At 41.3% G+C, this 19,821-nt stretch overlaps 4 protein-coding genes across 8 annotated transcripts; 2 read left to right on the top strand and 2 right to left on the bottom strand.

Annotated features, from left to right (window-relative positions):
- Nucleotides 1–65: 65 nt before the first annotated feature.
- LOC110851342 (CCR4-NOT transcription complex subunit 2) lies at nucleotides 66–2,075 on the bottom strand. The gene is made up of 5 exons (XM_022099081.2): nucleotides 1,755–2,075; nucleotides 1,497–1,687; nucleotides 1,073–1,306; nucleotides 659–950; nucleotides 66–579 (listed from the first exon to the last, which is right to left on the bottom strand). Exons 1-5 carry the CDS (start codon nucleotides 1,922–1,924, stop codon nucleotides 246–248), a joined length of 1,221 nt encoding a protein of 406 aa, XP_021954773.1. The 5' UTR covers nucleotides 1,925–2,075; the 3' UTR covers nucleotides 66–245.
- A 126-nt stretch (nucleotides 2,076–2,201) lies between these two features.
- LOC110851341 (caprin homolog) lies at nucleotides 2,202–6,491 on the top strand. Of its 3 annotated transcripts, none has more exons than XM_035853143.1 (9): nucleotides 2,202–2,460; nucleotides 2,858–2,990; nucleotides 3,082–3,342; nucleotides 3,421–3,589; nucleotides 3,674–3,999; nucleotides 4,067–4,406; nucleotides 5,411–5,539; nucleotides 5,636–5,851; nucleotides 5,952–6,491. In XM_035853143.1, exons 2-9 carry the CDS (start codon nucleotides 2,862–2,864, stop codon nucleotides 6,287–6,289), a joined length of 1,908 nt encoding a protein of 635 aa, XP_035709036.1. In that variant the 5' UTR covers nucleotides 2,202–2,460; nucleotides 2,858–2,861; the 3' UTR covers nucleotides 6,290–6,491. The 3 variants fall into 3 exon arrangements, with proteins under 3 accessions (XP_035709036.1, XP_021954772.1, XP_035709037.1); XM_035853144.1 differs by lacking the exon at nucleotides 2,202–2,460 and adding an exon at nucleotides 2,743–2,761; XM_022099080.2 differs by lacking the exon at nucleotides 5,411–5,539 and having other exon boundaries at nucleotides 2,203–2,460.
- Nucleotides 6,492–6,550: 59 nt separating this feature from the next.
- On the bottom strand, nucleotides 6,551–19,514 carry LOC110851059 (sn1-specific diacylglycerol lipase alpha). Of its 3 annotated transcripts, XM_022098693.2 has the most exons (22): nucleotides 18,148–19,513; nucleotides 17,970–18,021; nucleotides 16,321–16,544; nucleotides 15,860–15,961; nucleotides 15,317–15,497; nucleotides 15,088–15,172; nucleotides 14,925–14,976; nucleotides 14,721–14,803; nucleotides 14,378–14,441; nucleotides 14,226–14,310; nucleotides 14,092–14,145; nucleotides 13,923–14,007; nucleotides 13,670–13,822; nucleotides 13,527–13,604; nucleotides 13,241–13,464; nucleotides 13,104–13,162; nucleotides 12,954–13,036; nucleotides 12,642–12,874; nucleotides 9,254–9,277; nucleotides 8,993–9,125; nucleotides 8,350–8,912; nucleotides 6,551–8,283 (listed from the first exon to the last, which is right to left on the bottom strand). In XM_022098693.2, exons 1-22 carry the CDS (start codon nucleotides 18,188–18,190, stop codon nucleotides 7,392–7,394), a joined length of 3,552 nt encoding a protein of 1,183 aa, XP_021954385.1. In that variant the 5' UTR covers nucleotides 18,191–19,513; the 3' UTR covers nucleotides 6,551–7,391. The 3 variants fall into 3 exon arrangements, with proteins under 3 accessions (XP_021954385.1, XP_035709034.1, XP_035709035.1); XM_035853141.1 differs by lacking the exon at nucleotides 9,254–9,277 and having other exon boundaries at nucleotides 18,148–19,514; XM_035853142.1 differs by lacking the exons at nucleotides 15,860–15,961; nucleotides 17,970–18,021; nucleotides 18,148–19,513 and having other exon boundaries at nucleotides 16,321–16,429.
- LOC110851340 lies at nucleotides 9,583–12,555 on the top strand. Its single transcript, XM_022099079.2, has 7 exons — nucleotides 9,583–10,078; nucleotides 10,142–10,473; nucleotides 10,556–10,882; nucleotides 10,985–11,322; nucleotides 11,398–12,081; nucleotides 12,143–12,237; nucleotides 12,300–12,555. The coding sequence occupies exons 1-7, from the start codon at nucleotides 9,969–9,971 to the stop codon at nucleotides 12,376–12,378; spliced, it is 1,965 nt and encodes a 654-aa protein (XP_021954771.1). The 5' UTR covers nucleotides 9,583–9,968; the 3' UTR covers nucleotides 12,379–12,555.
- Nucleotides 19,515–19,821: the final 307 nt, after the last annotated feature.

Below are 19,821 nucleotides of genomic sequence, written 5' to 3' on the forward strand. Positions count from 1 at the left end.
AAAAAGAAAACAAACAAAAACTTATTGAACAAATAGCAAAAATTATAATTACAATTGCAATAGAATTACAAAGTTCAAGTAGTTCATTTTTTTCTCCTTTAATATCAAAACAACTTTTTATTAAGAATACTTCTCCTGGTACTTAATTGAAAGTAGTGGAAATCGGCTATACTAAAGAAAATGCTAGCAAACATTCCGTATGCTAACATTACCTAATATAGTTTAATATATAGGAAATGCTACTTTTAAGGATTAATGTACGCGTGAAGAAAGTTGTTCGGGACGGTGGGTCGCTCCTCCAGCTTGTCGTACTCCAGGATGAACTCCTTGGGAATTTTTCGGAAACTGATCGGATCAAAAAAGTAATACATTCCCCTTTCAAAACTTCCTCCCTTCTCCACCGTGCTCAGCCCTGGGGCCCTCGTGATCCAAATCTTCTCTTCCTTGTGGTAACGCCAGTCTCGGTTGAAGAGTTCTCCTGCAGCAAGGATTTGTAAAACATCACCAGTATACGTGTAAAACATGTAGAATAAGAGCTCTTCCTTGTATCTGTTCATTTTCAGAGGTGCCAACTTCTCTCTGCAAAGATGACAATAATTATTTATAATCCATAATCCATCGTTATTTTGATCCAATTAAAATTTAAAGTTGGGCTTACCGAACAGATGAGACAAATTCGTGTCCATAGCGTAGCTGATCACTAATGTTGTACTCTTGAGGAACTGGAAATTCGACATCCTCTGCCCTGACAGGACCTTCGCCCCATGGTCCCCCGAAACTAGGATACAAGCTGTCAGTCGCGTTCAGATTCAGTCCTAATGCCGTCAAGTCGAACCCCAGGGCGAGTGATACCAAGTTAGGGTCCGTTTCAGCAACTCTTATGAATGTCAATAGCCCAACCATTCCAAATTGGTCGTTCACCATACTTGCCGGAATATTTGTGACCTTCCCTGTAAGCACCACAAGCAAAAACAAAAAGATGAGAAAGTTTACAAGCTAGTTGTTTTTAGACAAGACATTTACATTTTAAGTTTTGTCTATAATTCGATTTTATAATTATTATGTATATTACCATCTGGAGATGTGACGATTCCCCGTTTTTGCAATGAGTCCACCGTTTGATTGTTGATTCTGGGCTCGGAAGAAGAAGGATCAATTGGTTGAGATGCGTTGGGTGCTTGAACTTGAGCTCCTGGGTCATTGCTAGCTCCACCTGCCCCCGTAGGAGCAGTGCCAGGAAGTGCAGGGAAATCTTCCGAACTCATAGTGAAGGCGCTCGTTTCTGAAACAGGTTGCTTGACCATACCTTTAATAAGAAAGACACAATTTATAGGATTATTTTCATTACTGCTAAACGAAGAGATCACTTTGATTCCTATCAAGAAAATATAGAGCCTTATTTCTTTAAAAACCATATCGCTTCCTCCACCCAGAGTACAACAAAAAAACTTCTAAATGTTTGAGTGTTCACGAAAATATAAAAAATGAATACTCACCATAAGGCTTGGCCGGTAAATTTTGATGATAGCCATCCGCCCCCTGGCCGAGATTTCGATTTGTCAAAGATGGGAATTCAGATGGGTCCAGAATGGGTGGGTAGTGGTCCGAATTCCCCGGATACCCTCCAGGAACTTGCTGCCTCCCCAGGCCCAAGACCGACATCCCACCCGCACCACCTTGCAAAGGTCTACGAAAAAAAGTATCCCCCATTAATTCCCATCCTACCAAAAACATCCCATCAAAAGCCAACTTACCCCATTCCAAGCCCCATCATTCCGCCTCCACCCCTCCTCCCCCCGTGTTGGGGAGCAGAGATGTACGACGAGGACGAAGGGGGCCTCTGGTTCATGGAAGCAGCCACCGCATTGTTATTCCCACTTTGTACAGGATTCATTCGATTCGGACTTAAGGGTGGTCCTTGCATGTTACTCGCGGCCACCACCACGGGGATGACCGAACGGGGGGGTGGTTCCTGTCGAAAAAAGGGGGCCAGAATTTTTTATTCCTTCCTTCGACTCGCACTCGCTCTTGTCTTGTGTCGTGCTCTTCTTGGTTTGTTGTTTGCTTGGCTGCAGTATAGGTTTCCCGCACACCACCACGTCCACGAGAGCCACCTACTTGCCCAACTGGGGCACCAGCCTCGAACACTGGGCACGTTGTGACTCGCTTGCTTACTCTTTCTCTCTCCTTCCTCCAGCACAAAACCACTCGCTCACTCACTCACTCACCCACCACGGCCGAGGCAGCGAGGAATTAGTGCTCTTCTCTTCCCTCCTCCTCCTCTCTACTTTGGATCCGGTAATCGCTCAGTACCATCGCCCTTCTCTCTTATCTTGCTCCTCTTATCATCGAGACTTATCATCATCCTCACCCCTCCTGCCCGCCCACTACTCTGCAACAGCAGCAGGAAGAAGGCGCACTTACCCACCGATTGTGATTTCACTACTTCGACTTCTTCTCGTAAGTTCTAAACGATTTTTTCCATTTCTTTTTTTTTGCATTTTGAGGAGAAAAAAGTTACAAGTTGGATAAGTAATTACTTACCGGTGCACCCACCCATCTAATATATAGTAAATGGTTACGTTGGAAAGGGGCGTTAGAGGAAATAAATGTTTTGGATGTGACAATAAAAAAAAGTATTATTTTCTGACGAAAAACGTGACAATTTTTGCATTGCTGATTGATATAAACCGCACCTGTTCCTCCCCTCGAATCTAATCATACTTGATCGCGAAAGATAGGAATAAAGTAGGATTGTCAGGTAAGGTCTATCATGGTGTGGGCGGGTGATCAGTTTTCGAGAGGGTGGGTGGTGGGGGTGGATAATATAGAGCTAATGATAAAACTCTATGTGTAGAAAAATGCCATCAGCAAACTTGCAAGCTGAAAAGCTTGCGGAAAAGCCTAATGACTTGGATTACGTTAACCAACCTATGAAGCCTGCAATGACGATCGTTGAACACAAAATCCGGAACCTGGAAAAAAGAAAGGTAGGTGTTATCCAGTGCATCAAAGGTACATTAGTCAGAGATTGGGTTTAATGTACAGTTGGCTAATGTATTAATTGTGTAAAATTTTAAGGCGAAGTTGGATTATTACAAAGCCAAACAGGATTCGGGAGAAGTACTCAATGCAGATCAGTTAGTTGCAGCTGCCAAGTACGATGAAGTGGTTCAGCAGTTAGAACTCTCTAAGGATTTAATGAAACAAATCACCCAAGCCAATGATGATACGAGGAAGGAGATTAAGAAACATCGAAAGGCTGAACTTGCTGAAAGAGCGGTGCAAGAGACTGAGAAACTACGAATGCTGTTCCTTTTTCATTTGGTTGTCAAAGACTTGGTACGGTATTAATTTGACACTTTATTCGCAAGTAAGAAAAAGTATTGTAAGTTTTAATTTGTTTAAATAAACTAACAGGAGAACTGTGACTTGAGTAACGAAACTGATGACACCGCTGATCTCAACAATGCCGTCCTCGTCATTAAGAAACACGAGTTTGTTCGCTACTCGGAACTTTTGAAACTTCACGACCCCAACTTTCAGGCCACAGTGGAGATGTTGGCAACAAACTGGTCGCAAGTATTGGGTAATTTAAATGCTAACCTATTCATTCATTTCAATCCGTTTTTTGTATTTTGTAAACTCATCATAATATATAATGTAAATGTAGATGGAAGTAAAAAGTCTGTGGGCGCTCAATCTGGAAAGGACCGCACGACTTTTAAAAATATTCGAGATAATCTGCTCACTGTTGCCAATTCGGAGTTTTTTGCTAATCGACAACGCAAGGAGCCGGTGGTTGAGGAAGAGGAGCAATTGCAACAAGACGTTATTGGGGAAGCTCCCATTTCCGAATCTGAGTCCATTCCGTCCTTAGCCCAAAACATTGAAAACTCGGCCTCCACACCCCAACAAGAAGAGACTCCTCGAGTGGAACAAGTCATCCCGACGCCGCCAGTGGCCCAGCAACAACCACTTACTGTTTGCCAAATGATGGTTCGTACCATTCACCCAATTTTGTATACCAATGTCATACACATCCTAATGTCCTGACTTACTGTAGGATTCGACCTACAGTTTTTTGCAGGAGTCTCAGATTGACTTGGAATCGCCACATTTCGACCCAGCCGTCGTAGCCGTCTCATCATGCCTTCCTGGACCAATAAGTGCGCACATTGATCATCGTCAGCAACCAATTAGGGACGGTTACACTACTTCTTCGGCTTCTGTTCCACCGTACCAGCAACTGACGTTGTCTATGTCAAATGGAATGAATGAGGGCACATCAGAAGACTACTGTAATAAGCCGATGCCCTTGATTGATGATAAGCTAAAAATCACTGAGTGGAATTCCTCCGAGTCAAAACTCGTTGAAGGAAACCCCAGTGACGACAATGAACTAGGTAACGAAATGAACCACACAATTGAGATAGCATATGTCGTGTGTATGTATGTCGCCAATTACGTGTCATTATTCTGTCTTTTATGTGTTTGTTCGTAAATTGATAGTTAAATGTAAATCCTTAAATGTTCTACGACGGTGACGGTAACATTAAGTGTATCAAGTGCTGTACTTGAGTATTTCCCAAAATCTGTTTTACGAATCTATGAAGATGTTAAAGATAATCCGGAATTTAAACCAACTCAATATTTGTATATCAAACTGCATGACGTTCTTCCTATTCCCGTTAAGTTACAGACCTAGAGCATGCTTTCTTTCTATTCTATATTTTGTTTCGTTATATTCAGCTTGCTTATTTTCTTGTATGCATGCAACAACAACATTTCGTCACTGTTTTGCTTTACTACATTTTGGACGGAATCAATGTTACAAGTCTTCTAATTGCATGGCTGGTAAGAAGTTTCTTTGCATGATACTTTTATTATATTTTAAGTTTATTTTATTCAAGTAATTGGGCGGTTTTTTTATTCTTTATGCATGATCTTGTGGGTGGGTTGAATTAATTTTTGTCTGGTGGTGGACACATTTTTTCTTGTGGATTTTAACAAATTTCGTATGACTGATGCTGATGGTGTTTAGCTGTATTTACTTATGCATAATATTATGTGGGTACCCTAGCTCGTTTGATTAAAGATTTCAAAAAGTTCCCCCGAACATCTGTTCTATGTGAAAAAAAGTTTGAGGGCTACTAACATTAAAAATCTTTAACCAAATAAGCTGAGAGGTACCCCTGATTGTATCGCCAAATAATAAGAAACTTGCTTAGCTTGAAAGTAAATCACCAGGTTTAGCGCTGGTTAATCACTGATTGCAATTTTGTTATGAATGAGTAGAATGAAAGGTATGCTTGCGACTTAGTTAGTTTACTAAAAATGCCTTGGAATAATTTTCGTCTGTTTGGTCCGTAACTAAATTGCACACCTTTTGTTTTGCTATGCTGAATAGGGATTTTTTCCCAAACTCCGTATAGGGATATTCCCAGTTATTTGTTGAGTTGCGTTGAGCCGTACCGTAACCCGTATTTATTCTCGCCGCAACATAGTTTGTACTCTTCACAAGACAGCTTGTTTTTGGGTATGTGAAAGCTGTAACCGTTCGTAAGACAGACCACAATCCCTCCCTTATCTCTCAGGGGATCAGATCTCAACAGTAGGTGTGGTGTTTTTTCAGGCGGGACTCAACAGTATGGAATGAATAATAATAATAATAACAACAACAACAACAACCGAGCAGGACGGGGGGCCCGAGGAAATTTCCGTCGTGGATCCTCTAATGGCTTCATTCCTCGGGGTAGTTCCCGAGGACGAGGGGGATTTTCTGGGAACCGCATTGGATATTTCCGCAGCGATCAACAGCATCAAGACTATGGCTTTGAAAACCCCCGAGGTATTTTGAATATAAATATGTATAAATTGTGTCCTTGTTTGCTAAAAGTTTTATTGTCAATATTAATTGTAATATATGTAATGATAATTGTATTGCTTAGACTTCCGAATTGGAGGCGGGTATGGCAATACTGATCGGAGCAACTCTGCCGAACGGAACGGAATAGGTTACGGGATCAGTGGTAATGGATTTGTCAACTCAGGGGGTGAGAGAGTTGGGAACGTTTACGACCGGAGCGGGAATGGATTCAATAACAGTGATCCTTTCTACAACAACGGTCGTGGGGGCTATCGTGGGCGTAATGTTTCATCTCAAGGAAACAACGGCAATGGAAATAACTATGGTGGTGGTGGTGGAGGCTACCGTGGGGCTGTTCGTGGAAACAAGGCCTCGTCTCCTCGTTCTAGTGAAAATGGTCTCATGGCCAAATGCTATTAATGTCATCATCTCGGTTAACAAATCTTGCTTTTTATACCAAACTATGTTAGGTAACTGTAACGGGACCCCGCTATTAGTAAATTTAAGGTCAGTATGAGTCATACAGAATGAATGTGAATTAAGAGCGAGTATTGTTATCCATTTCTTACTAGCGATGTCAGCAACGAAACGTTTTCAATAAAGAATTTTTCATACAGCATAATTCTCCACTTTGTATGTTGTAAACCATTCATTCTTTCACAAATTCTGACTGACGAAATATCAAAGAAATTCAAAATTTTATTCCACAGTTATCATTAGCACAGAGATTCATCAAACACAATGAAATGAAATTAATGCAACGACGTCATGTTTATAATTTTAGTAACATTATAATATTTAGAATTCCATATTTACCATTAGATGAGTATATGTAGGTTTTGGCTTCTTCTCTTCAGTATGCCAGTTATACAATTAGTACACTTGTGGAATGTTTTTTACAGCGTTAAAAATCTTATAAAATGAGTATTTCTGAGTTGAGTAAAAAAGATTGGCATTTTATGTCTAACCTCGACCTAATCTGTATCATGGAAATGTTGACAACTATTTGATAATGAGTATTTTTGCGATTTAATTAACAATATCCGGCATGGCAGGACAACAATTGGGTTGTCTAATGGTGATAAATAAGGATTAAATTTTAGATATTTAACCTTTATCCAAGAGATCAGAGAGAGAGAGAGAGTTGTTTAGAAATATGATGAGAACAAGTAGAGCACAAGTACTGGCCAGGATGGAGGTGACATTGCCGATCTTCCACCAAGATCTTAATAGCACTTTATAATTATAATTACTTTGGATAAGTTCACATATTTTACGATAACTATGGATTCTGTGAATGTGATTTCCTAGTAGAAAATTTCTACACTCACAAATTTTCAAACCAGAACATTAAACAATTAACAACCTTGTATATAGAATAGGAATGCAAAGCTTCTTAATTTCACACATCGAAAGTACTTACATATATTCCTCATGGTTCTACTTTACATGTACATAAGTTTATAATTATATTATTTTTTGTTTGTTTTTGTATTTGGTAGTTTATGTAGTTTGTGCACCTTTAATTGTTTCCATTATTCTGAGAGTGAACACTGGACACTGGGGATTGGCTAGTTGTCGCATAGCTGTAGTGGGGTGTAGACTGATCCTCCCTCCCGTACTCTTGCTGACTTGCAAAACTGGGATAAACCGGACTGTACTGACCATCACTGTCCCCTTCTCCTCTCCCCCCTCGCCGACTGCTTCCTTGTTGGTGGGTTGGAACTTGTTTTCTATTTCGCCCAAACCCATCTTCACTTTTTACCGGTGAAGATGCATCGGAACCTCTTGGACTTGGGTGACCCTCGTCGTCTTCTTCCTCTTCTTCATAGGCGAATTCTCCACCGCCTGCATTGTCCTCTTCCTCTTCGTCACCCTCTGCAAATTGTTCTTGGAAACCACCCATGGCCATGCCGTGACCGAATTCGACGTCATGTTGTTCCAAGTAGGAGTGTTCAGGTAGCATTTCATCCCCCGTCGGAGTCTGGTCGGCATCTGGTTGTGGGTCGAAATCTGGGTTGGAAGCGTAGAATTCTTGTTGATCTTGTTGTTGGCTGTGGTGCCCATTGTTGTTGTTTCTCGTGTCATAATTTCCGTTCGTCTGCTTTGTCAGGGTGGTCTCGTCGGTGGTATCTTGTGGCGGAGGGCTATCTTTGCTGCTCCCATTTAACGTTCCGTAAGGATTTAGCAGATTTTTGGTGCCTTTCCCCTCTGGGTAAACACAGCTTAAGCTGCGCTGATGCGATTTGCCATTCCATTCGTTGAGAGTTTCAAAGCCGTTCTCTCTACCATTTCCGTTCCCATTGCTCTCATGAACACGAAGGCTCAGGTTTTTACCAAGTTTTAGCTTAGTAAGAGGTGACCTATCTCGTATGATGAAACTTGCTCTTGAACTCATACTGCTGATGTCGGACCTGGAAAAAAATCATGATTGGAGTTATGACCTCCCTTTCTCATTCGTTTCTTTAGCTAATTCATACCCAAGCGTTTCCGAACTGGCCAGAGGCACTGTGCATTCATATAGTTTAATTGGGCCGAAAATCTCCTTCATCGTGGTGCCAAGCTCGGAACAGGTGGAGCTCCCGGAACTGGAAGTGCGAGTATGGGAATTCTTCCTCGAAAGTTTTAACGGGTGCTTGCCAAGCTCTTTGAATATGTCCCAGTTGATTTTGAGAGAGAAGAGTGTTTCCGTCGAGTGAGAGCCAGCCACCGAAATGTACTCGTCGACATCTTCGTCCGCGGGGAGAACGTCGTCCTCCAACATCATCTGCTTTTGGGAGGATGACCTTGCTGGTGGGGATGGTTTTGATACTGAGACGATGGCTGCTGTCGTGGTGGTGGTGGATGTCATGGCTTTGATTGGGGGTTCGTCATGCCTGGCGCAAGAGCCGGACGCCTCACTGGCGAAACTAGCCCCGGAATGTTGTTTGGAAGAATGCTCAATGAAATCACCACCGCCACCAAGAGAGGATTCGTTGATCATGGGCGATGCACTGTTGGTCATGGCTCGGTGGGGTTTAGCTGGACCCAGGCTTGTGGTGACCTATTAAGATAGGTTACAGTATGAGACATTAATTTCCTACCTTAATTTTCTTAATTAAATGGTTAATCATGTATAAATACCCGATTCAACGCCTTGAGTACTTTGTCCGGCAAGTGATCCTGAATCATTCCGGGAGAAATCAGAACCTCGTCATAGTCGGTGTTGTCGGTCCAGATGGCCTGAAAGACTGGCTCTCCCTTCCCAACGATCCTTCTGTGAAAAATGAATTTAAAAATGAGATCTAGCCACATAACGTCACAAATAAGGCACAACATATATAAATATATATTTATTTTGTGAACAACATATATACGTGAGTGTACAGCAGGATAATAACTTACCTCCAAACTGACTCGTACTTTATCCTGCGTAAGACGAGTGCAGTTACAGTAACAGTGATAACAATTAGTTAGCCATACATCGTCAACAATGAAAAGCAAGCTGAAGCAAGGGTGCCTCGATATCTCGACTCAATTACGTGTTTTGCATGAGAAATTAACATGTTCTAGAAAAGTATACTTGAAAGTAAAAGCTTGAACAAAGCAGATAATTGTTCCATATTTGTAAATTGAGTAATTTTAAGTCCAAGTATATCGAGACACTTAATTTTTTCACAACAGAAGTACAACACAATAATTTTGTATGGCAATTACTCTACGTGCTCACAAAAGCGGTCACTTACTCGTCTTTCTTGGGATGGTGGCGGATCCAGCATTCGAGCGAGATCCTACACTTCAACAGGCAATTTTTTATGGAATTTCCAATTTTGCTATATATTGCGATAAGATAATTTGGTCACATTACGGAGAGGTACAAGATATACAAAAATTGGAAATTTCATAAAAAAATTGCCTGTTGAAGTGTAGGATCTCGCTCGAATGCTGGAATAGGGTTGATGGTGGCGGAGAATAAATATATGCATATTAACAGTCCCCGGGTCAAGCGGGAATTCAGCACAACCTCTGACCTCATCCCCGTTTTCACTCTCACCACTCCACACTCAAGCTTATTTTTAACTTCATTTCTCATAATTAAAATTTCTATTTTTAAATTATTATGGAGGAGGAGGGACACTCATCAGGCGAAGATTTTGTAGTGAGGAGACCACCCGTTGCTCCAATGATGGAGGGGGAGGAGGAAGTGGCCGGTCCGTCTTCCAACAAGCGGTTAGTTTTTTTTTAATTCCTCCTCCTTCCAGTAATTAATTATTTAATTAATGTACGTTGCAGATCAAAGCGACAGTCTTCCCCTACTCACCAGACCCCATCTGTCAAATTGTTGCCAGTGGAGAAGAAAAAGCACCCCCTCGCTCCCACTGGTTATCTCAACCCTCCCGGGACAAAAGATACGGAAAAGAGAAAGTCGGTCACATCAACAAGTTCAGCTAGGGAGGATGACGATTTCGAGCCAATCCCATGGTACTACTTCCCAGAAGAGGAGGGTGAGATACAGGACGAGGGCAGTGGGGGGATCTACATTCGAACGGGAGAATTAGCTGAAGAATTTGAAGTCAGATATTCGGGAGGAGCGTCTGAATCGAGAATTGGAAAAATAAAGACAGGTAAATGATGAATCATTTCTTTAGCCAATCAAACTAAAATGACACAGTATAATAATAAAACTGTTATTATTATGCTATGTAGAAGAAGGTGTAGATCTCATTAGGAAGACGATTCTACAATTAGTTGGTAAAGACTCTCCCTCCGCACCTGAGCTGGATATAGAGGAATCATCCCCCGAACTAATTTTCACCCAAAAAGAAGAGGGTTTAACTGATGACGAGAGAGAGCTGCTCTTTACAAAGATTTTCGAAGCAGGAGGACGAGTTCCCGTCGTCGATAAGCCGGACTGGAATCTTATCATCCATAAGGCACCAACCACTGGAATAATTCACTTGTGTATAGAGTCGATGAGACGACAAGCGGGGGGAGACTCCGAGTATAGAGCTTATAGGTTATGCACAAAAGAAAGTAAGAATATTTTAACATTGTTTCTATTTATAACCTGCGATATGTGTCTACCAATGTTGCTTGACTTTAATTATCATATTAATTAATACGTTACTATTATAGACTGTTATCAATACCAACGTACAACGGCGAGTGCTGTATTGCCGAAATGTTTATCGCACAAGGAGACGCTAATAAACACAGTAATGGGAGTGACTCCCTATGAAGAAAGAAACACTCTCGTTCGTATACACGTGAAGTTTCTGAACTCCGTTCGGCTGAATTCATCAGATTCGGAGACAAAACATGAAACAAAGTTGCATATGTCCAAGACAATTTCTACTTATCAAACATGGAAGGATTACTGTGCCACAAAAGAAGTCCACCCCATACCAAAAGAGATTTCCATGCACCACTACGACAACGAACAGGATGCGTTAAAACGACTGGCACTAGAGTCGGTTAGTTAATCTAATTCTAAACTGTATATTGTATTTATTGAGACTTGTCAATTGAGCATTATTATTATTTATTAGACGATCGGCATGATGATGAAATTGGCCCCAGGGACTATGCCCTTCATAAACTTGGATGCTGTCATTCCATTCAGCTACGGGATGGAGGACGAGATCGATACGCGCCTTAAGGAACTGGGCATGCATCTCAAAATCCTTCGTAAGTTGAAACCGGAAGAGAACGTGGCTTATCCATTCCCCGGACAATATTTACTAGGAACTCCGGCAGCAGATACACAAAAGCCTGAGAAAGGGACGGCGTTTTTATACACCATAACATCACGTGAAATGTGGTATTTTGGGTGGAGTGACACCCCCGACTTCAAGATTCGACTAGATGGAAGAAGGACTGACGGTGCTAGTGAGTATAAGCGGATTACGGAAGCTAGGACTTATCCACCAGGGATCAACGCCCCCACTCTGACATGCTCTCTCCTCGCTAAATGTGCCGACAAGGATAAGGAGACGATTGAGGCGAAAATGATCATTTCCGGTTATATTGCCTATTTACTAGGACTTCGAAATCCACTTCGCCCTCAAAATCGTTCTGCTCGTTGTTACTCGACCAATAAATGTGTCCTTCTGAGCCTTATTGGCCCTGGTGCATGGAGTGAGATATGTCAGTTTATCAAATTATTTTGGAGAGTCGAGCCAATGTTGGGAAAGTTCGAGAAGCAGCTTCGTTCCAAGAACCGTGTCAAAATGGTAAACTTGATTTGCAGATATCTCGCTTTAATTTACTAAAGTTTTTGCCTCTTTTTCTTAGGACGAGGCTGAAGAACAGAGTGACGGTGAGGACGAGTCTTCCGAGGATGAAGATTACAATCCAGCCAAGGATATGCACAATCAGAATGAGAGCAGGTATTATAAAAATATCTTTGCATTTTGTAATTAAGCATACATTAATCCAAAGCTATGTCTAGTGAAAGTGATGTCGGTCTCTTCACTGATGCGGAATCAGTTGCGAGCGGAAGTAATGGGAGCGGATCTGACAGCTACTGAACAACACAACCTATTCTCCAATCCCCACCCCTGTCCACCTACTTTATTTATTTAAGAGTTATTATTGATCACTTATTGTTAAAACTTAAGGGTCAGGTCAAATCAATTATTTGCCATTGAAAATAAGCTTCGGCTAACAAACAATACATTTTTAAATCAGGGAAATTGTTATCATCATCATTTTTAGGCCTTTTAAGATCTTTTAGATCCTTTTAAGATCCTTTATAAAGATCTATGACATGCTACTGGAATGCTATTCAAACCTGTCATTGGGAACATGGTGGCGGACCACGTGCATGATGCGGCCGGGTGGGTAGAGGGGTCGGTGCATCATCATCGACACGATCGAGTCGTTCGGACCCAGAAGATCTTCATTAAAGGAGGCTGACGAGTTTTCGTTCCCACCAGCAGGAGAAGAGTTTCGGTCGTTGGGTGTGGCAAATTCCGACTTTCCGAAGCATCTGCAACACTTGACTCCAGCCATTATGGTTCTCCACTATTAATTAGAAACACGTAAAAACATGATTAAAAAATATGATTAAAAAACCATAATTTCAGAAATTAAAGATTTTAACCTTTGGAGTATGACTCTTTTTAATGGCGTTGAGTAGATCGGCTCGAAGCGCTTCCATTTGTGAGAGACCAATACGAGGGACCACTGCAAATGGGGAGCAAGTGATTTAATGATGCTGTTGTTATTTTTGGTCAACTTTCATCTAACTTACGGTCTTTCCCGACAATTACAGAAGTCACAAACTCCTTGGTGTACTCGACAGCAGGCATGCTGTACAAGTTTATTTGACACGTTTATTAATCATATTTTTTCTCAACCTGTTGACATACATGTCAGATTATTACTGACCTTAGAAGACCTCCAGGTGGAGAGTAGGCGTAGCAAACCAAATCAGGGAATTGTTCCCGGAGCAAAATTGCTAAAATTGCGGCTGCCCCACCCCCAAGGGAATGTCCGACAATAACCACATTGAAAATCTCATTTGAACGTGCTTGACACATTTCGAAAGCTCTTTCCAAAATGTTTTCTCCAATAAGTTTGGACTTTAAATAGGCAGCAGCTTGCACCATGCCCTGAATAATAGGACAAATTATACCACGTTGTTAATCACCACAATGATTATTTTATGCTATACCTTGTGGCCTAGCCAGTCTTCTTTCACTGGATGAAGGGGCAGAGGCTCAGCTTCGGCATTCAGGTCGGTCATCAAGTCCTGATAATCCAATAGTTTTGAGAAATAGAGTTCAAGAAGAGAATCATATATAAAAAAATCCTCACCTTTAAGGACAACGTCCCTCTAATGGACACCACAATGGCTTGTTTCTCATAGTCTACGACAACAAAAAATGGAGTTTCCCCAACGTCAACGTGGTATGTTGCATAGACAATTTCGAATGACGAGGGGTCGAACATGGTTGGAATCACAGCAACCTTTCCAAACGCATATGTATTAAGTAAGTATGTACTCCTGATATTCACTTTAATGTATATGTACAAGTAAAAAAGTCTTTAGCAAATATTCTGTACTCACGTTACAAAAGCAACAATTGTCCTCCACGACTCTCTCCGATAGCTCCTGCCCCAGAGAATTGCACAGGTATCGATGAAAACAGCATCTAAAATGTCATTTATTGACACATTAAACACCGAGTCATTACTAAAAAGAAGAGCTCATATAATTCTTCGAATCCCACACTTACTTTACGTTTGAGCACAAGTTGAACAACCCCCTGAAGCCGTTGGGGATCACATACCTAATGTAAAAGTGCATAAGAAAGCTCTAAATATGAGACACAAGATCGTCATTGGATTCACTGGTTGCATTAGAATTTACCAAAGCCATCCATAAGCTGCAGAGGAATATCTCATGTAATAAACGACGTTGTGATAAGCCTCCAAATCCTGAGCATCATTCATTGCTGTAGAAGAAAAGAGGGTTATTGAGCAATTTATGTACAGGGTTGATATCCATACTCGTTACCTTACCCACAAATTTTGTGTTTGGCGTTATTGCGATTCCAGATAGAAACTCGTACGTGTTATTTCGCTTCTGAAATTGCATAGGTTCAAAGAAATAATAAGTGCTTGTAGTTACGTATAAGACCAGCTCCAATCCGATGATGATGACGAGAGCCCATACAGAATGGATAATACAAAAGGCGTCATAAAACCAAGTTTAGTGCATAGCATACGAGTTGTAATGCTAGAGAAGGAGTTAGCATTGCTGTACCAATCTCTTGCCAGAACACAAGAGCGAACTTTCACTACTCGTTCAGTTATGAGTAGCAGTAAATATATAGAAAGCGACAAGACGTCATATATAATTTACCTCATTTATTATAGACACTTGCTCCAAACGTTGCAATTTTCTGAGCAACAAAAGTCCCACAATTATATCTGATGGCACCACATCTGCAAAAAATAAACAGAATTGAGACCAAGAAAAAACCATGTAAAAGTGTCCTGTTCATTCTCCTCTTAGAAATCGCCGGCTATAGAATCTGAAACCTGAAAGAAGTACATTCTTACGTACCAAGGTCACGAAAAAACTCGGAAAGCAGCTTCGCCAAGTCACCGAACGAGTCCTGTAATTCAGATAAAATAGAAATCATCATCATCATCACCAGAGTCAGAGGTAAATCTGACTCAGCAAAAGAGTTTGTTAGTTGTCCTGCTTTTATTATAAATTGTCTTACACGATTGCTTTCCGAATTGTGAACACAACAAAAGAGAAATCTGCACCGATTGTTCCAACTGCTTTCATACTGTCGCATCACTTTTCTGTTGGTCACAAAAGAACCCAATTAGAGAAAATTATTTGCATATTCACAAGTAAAAAAGTTTTCTCAGATGCGTCCAACTTTTCCCAAGCTGTAAGTAATTAAGGAATAATAATGACTTTCTCTCCACTCGACACCCACCAACCTTTGTCTCCAGTTTCGTTGTGTACTTCCAGACCGTTTGAAGGATGGGTGGCGATGCTCCTGTTCCTTCACGTTGGCCTGATAGCGTTTCATTTTGACCCAGGACCTCCCAGCCACGTCGTACACACACCACGCCGTCATCAACACGGACCCCAGAACAAACCACACCCAAATTGTCAGTCCTGCACAAAGCGTCAAGAGTTAAAATACTTATCAGTGTTCCTACGCATAATGTCACCTAGCTTCCGTGTATAAATGCATAATATGCAAATTAGTTATAAATATTATAATAGTAAATGATGATTTAAAGGAGGATTATTAAAGGGGCAAAGCAAAGTTTGTATTTGTATTTCTTCATTAGTTTCCAATAAGAAAGATTCACTCGATCAGATTAATAAAAAAATTACGAGTCATGCATTTGTGTCACAGTCATTAAACTACTCGCGACAATTTAGTTAAGCAGGGGAAAGTTTGTATGTGTTTTTTTATCAAAAAGTTTTCGGGGTAGCGGACTGACATAAAAATGGGAGGATAAATTTCGTACCAATCATAACTTGCTTGGTTAAAACAAGATCGCACGAGAAGTAGAATTTTCGACTCCAAATCAGTGCTACAACCGACCATACGATCTCCAGGATCAAGGCAACTGCAAAGTCAAACGGTAAAAAAATTGGCTGAAACGTGGTTGATACTTTCCTTCATAAAATGGCATGCAGTCCTCATTCAGTATCAATATAGCAAAATTGATTCCAATCACATTCAATTCATTTGAACCACCACAAATCACACACTTATGAAAAATATGTCTGGACATAGATAAAGAGTAAAGTGAAAAAGAGAAATAGATTTGCATTGCATAAAAAGATTTCTTATATTGAAAATCACATTCAATCAAAATCACACACAGAATTTTTTCACAGTTACATAGACATTGACATTTTTGGCACGACAATATTTCCAAAAAGGAGAAAAAGGGGGTAAAACGGGAGGAAATTGGGGACGCACAAAGTCTGACGTAGAGGAGGTAAGGGACGCCATTCCTGGGCGCGTCGTTGAGAATGGATCCTCGGAGGGAGACGATGGCGAGGGCGATCTCCAGAGTCCCCGATAGCAGCACCAGGCTAAACATGGTACACAGAATTCCCAGTCCTTGGATTTTGCAGTCAAACTGCGACCATTTAGACTTCTCCCCAAAGTCCAACACAATGGCCACCACGATAAAGATTATCCTGCAATTTAAAAAAAGTTCTCCCTCTAATAAAATACCTTCTCACAGTTGCCGACAAGTGTGGTGAAAGGTCGTAAAAGTGTGGTATTAAAAAACCAGAGCCTTGCCCAACTATATATTTGAGGAGACGAAATTGCCTACCAGCTCGTAAAGAAAGGGTAAAAAACAACACAAAGCTGGCATCATCGTGATCGTCTCAATTTATCAGCAACCCAATTTTCATACGCATCAAATCCACTGTCGTCTCTCGTTACAAAGAACCATTTAGATTAGAAAAGGAGAGAGAAAGCGCAAAGTTGTTGTCTCGTGTGGTTTCTCCTCTTGGTCTTGTTGCACAAATGCTTCCTATCTTTTATCGTGTGGTAAGTATGATGATATGCACCATCTCACTCACGCAACCATCAATTCCATGCTTATTGTACTGTGCGGATTTGTGGATGCGGGCCAAAATGAGGTGAAAACAGAAGAGAAAGTTGGTGGCAATAATGGAGAGAAAATCCTTGTTTACTTGAGAAATGAATAGTCGAAGCATGAATCTAAATCACCTTGGGTGAAATTGGAAGATTGGAAGAACGTGTAAAGCGATTAATGAGGTCGGAAATTTGAATGTGGGGCAACTCAATTGATGCCCCAAGAATGATGGGTGGTTTGTCCATAAGGTGTGCATGTAGGCATGCTGGATGGATGATGAATGTGATGTGGAAATCTATCCAGCCCTATTTTTAGAAATTGTCTCTACCTTTCGTTTCGCCCACCTTGGTCGGGTGGGTATAGATATCTACATTTGTACGTCGAGTTTGATTATAAGGACGAGCAGGGAAGGATTGATTTAAAGTGGCACTAATGCATTCCGCTCCGATATTCCAATTAATCAAGGAGGAATATTGAGTGGTTGGTTCGCTGGGAGAGAGGCAATATTATTCATCCACTAACTATAATTGACAGAGAGCGGAGCGTGTGCAGGGCTGAGGATGAGTGCTGTGATTGAAGCTTATTTATTACATTTTGGATTCATGGCTCATTTCCTAAGTGGATCAAATCAAGTTGAGATTAGGTATTATTATTTTGCCCTATTTCCATCTGCCAAAATGGAAAATAAATTGATTTATACGGAAACAGGATCCAATCTCACTTTGAACATTTATCAGATAATAGCAAAGTAATGGAGTTTAATTAAAATTATGAACTTTTCCATGCTTTCTATTTAGGGCTTGATATATGTACAAGTTGTTATACATATGTACATACACATGTGTCTCAATTGATGCGATATCTAATTACAGGGTTGGTCACCCACCATATGCAAATTGCAGATAATTTGGGGTGATTCAGCTCAAAGGGAATAATTTTGGGTCAATTTCGTCAAGGATGCAAATTAGAAGACAAGTATCTAGTAGTCAGACATGTTAATTTAAAGCATTCATACCAGATAATGTGGACGGTGAAGAGTATAAAGCTTGGGATTAAAAGGTCATCACCTGAAAAAACATATGAAACGTGTTATCCATCTGTGCTCTACAACTGCACAACGTGACCACACACACAATGGCCATCGAAACTAAAAATATTTAGCATAGAACAAACCAGGAAAAAAAAGAACTTACTTCCTATGCTCCACCGTCGCCCGAAAGCGACTAGACCAGGCATCTCGGAGACAGCGTTTAGTTGACCGTGCCACCAAACACCATAAATCTCCCTCCTCTCCTCCCCTCTCGATTATTTCTACTATAATGTCCGCTTAATATTATTACTTATATGAAGCACCACTTGGCAAATGGTATCACGCTCTGTTCGGTAAGTGTCAGTAGTGGAGGAGAAAGTTTAGAAGTTGTGAGTTTTGCCTTCACATCTTGGTCAAAGGAGGTGATGATAAGTCAAAGCTCGACCTGTGGGGACAGCCCCCTCGTCGTCCTTCTCCTGCTTCCTTCCCCACCGGTGGTGGTGCCAATGTCATGCCGCTCCTGGCGAGGGTGGCGACTATCCTCTCACTAAGTGGGCTTCATCGGAAAGACTGGTTATTTTATGAGAGATGAGGGCCACCAAGTTTTAGAAGGGGGGCCGAGTGGAGGAAAGAAAGACGTGAATGCGACAGTGCAGTTGGATGGGGATCTTTCTCCTCGCTCTCCTCCTTCGTTGTGGTGCTGCTGGCTGATGCTCCTCTCTGCTTCTGCTGTCTCCGGAGGAAGATGAGAGAAAGCAAATCCGGTGGCATGGGAAAGAAGACTTTAAATCTGTTCAATACATAGGACTTCATGTTCCTTTCTCTCTCCGCTTTCTCTCCCATCCAGCAGCATGAAAGGCTCTCTCCTCCGACGACACGGGTTCCGAGTCGACTCCTCTCTCAAGAAGGAGCAGTAGTCGTCGTCGTAGTAGTAATACTTGGTCGTCTCGTAGTAGTGGTATTATGCCAGGAGGAGAGTGTTGAAACTCGGTAAATCCGGTGGTGGTTTGTAGGCCTAGTAGATATTTGGCTCAACATCCTATTATGTTCCTCATCTCTCTTTCTCCCCCCTTTAGCAACCATGCGCTTCAATTTCAATCATCAGAGAGGAGGCTGAAGGAGACAATGAGCAGAACCACAAACACCTTTCTACTTCCCCACACACTGCCACCACAATGATGATGAAAATGAAATATCATCAGAGACGAGATGAACGATTCAATCCGCATAAGTCCAAATCTCTCGAAACTTAATCTCACTGTGTGTGTGTGGATGTGTGGGCGAGTAGTCAAGTAGATTGGAAAGATGTAGGAAAACTATAGATGAGATGAGAGAGACCACCCCAGAACCGTGTCAGGATTATTATGTGGGTATGGAGATGACGCTTTTGGATGGAATAATGGAGAAAGTTGTCTCCCCCCTCACACCACCACCACTTGAATATTGGGTGGTAGTGCTGGTGAAGAATCGAATTTTAAACACTTGGATGCGTCCGGTATTGGATTTACGTAATTGAAAAACACTACAAAGTCACCTTGGAGAGGGAATCTGATCTGATATATTGGCTTTCCTCACTCGTACTTTTTCCATCTCTGACTCTCAATCTTAGGTTTTAGGTTGGATTGTGTAATTCACTGAAATTTAAACTTTTGAGCTTGTGAAATCCCGTATCACCACACCACCGAGACACGGAAACTTTTGCAATCGCCGGTTGCTACACGCGCATTCTAAAAATAGAGTAGTAGAAAGCAATAAAGTTATTGCACAGGATGTTTATTTACGCGGAATTGTTTGTTGCAAAAACACGGACATTAGTGAATCACGGAAGATGAGTATC

The sequence above is a fragment of the Folsomia candida genome, unplaced genomic scaffold (assembly GCF_002217175.1).
Source record: "Folsomia candida strain VU population unplaced genomic scaffold, ASM221717v1 Fcan01_Sc006, whole genome shotgun sequence".
Taxonomy (NCBI): domain Eukaryota; kingdom Metazoa; phylum Arthropoda; class Collembola; order Entomobryomorpha; family Isotomidae; genus Folsomia; species Folsomia candida.

Bases quoted from the DNA above. Each gene is read 5' to 3' on its own strand.
- LOC110851340 (XM_022099079.2), top strand. From the start codon at position 9,969: ATGGAGGAGGAGGGACACTCATCAGGCGAAGATTTTGTAGTGAGGAGA. The intron at 10,474-10,555 runs GTAAATGATGAA...TATGCTATGTAG, and splicing joins AATTGGAAAAATAAAGACAG to AAGAAGGTGTAGATCTCATT. The intron at 12,238-12,299 runs GTATTATAAAAA...AGCTATGTCTAG, and splicing joins CACAATCAGAATGAGAGCAG to TGAAAGTGATGTCGGTCTCT.
- LOC110851059 (XM_022098693.2), bottom strand. From the start codon at position 18,190: ATGCCTGGTCTAGTCGCTTTCGGGCGACGGTGGAGCATAGGAA. The intron at 14,977-15,087 runs GTAAGACAATTT...TCTGAATTACAG, and splicing joins ACAATTCGGAAAGCAATCGT to GACTCGTTCGGTGACTTGGC. The intron at 14,442-14,720 runs GTAAATTATATA...ATGCAATTTCAG, and splicing joins AAGTGTCTATAATAAATGAG to AAGCGAAATAACACGTACGA.
- LOC110851342 (XM_022099081.2), bottom strand. From the start codon at position 1,924: ATGCAAGGACCACCCTTAAGTCCGAATCGAATGAATCCTGTACAAAGT. The intron at 1,307-1,496 runs GTGAGTATTCAT...TTCTTATTAAAG, and splicing joins TTTACCGGCCAAGCCTTATG to GTATGGTCAAGCAACCTGTT. The intron at 951-1,072 runs GTAATATACATA...TGGTGCTTACAG, and splicing joins AATCGTCACATCTCCAGATG to GGAAGGTCACAAATATTCCG.
- LOC110851341 (XM_035853143.1), top strand. From the start codon at position 2,862: ATGCCATCAGCAAACTTGCAAGCTGAAAAGCTTGCGGAAAAGCCTAAT. The intron at 3,343-3,420 runs GTACGGTATTAA...ATAAACTAACAG, and splicing joins ATTTGGTTGTCAAAGACTTG to GAGAACTGTGACTTGAGTAA. The intron at 3,590-3,673 runs GTAATTTAAATG...ATGTAAATGTAG, and splicing joins AAACTGGTCGCAAGTATTGG to ATGGAAGTAAAAAGTCTGTG.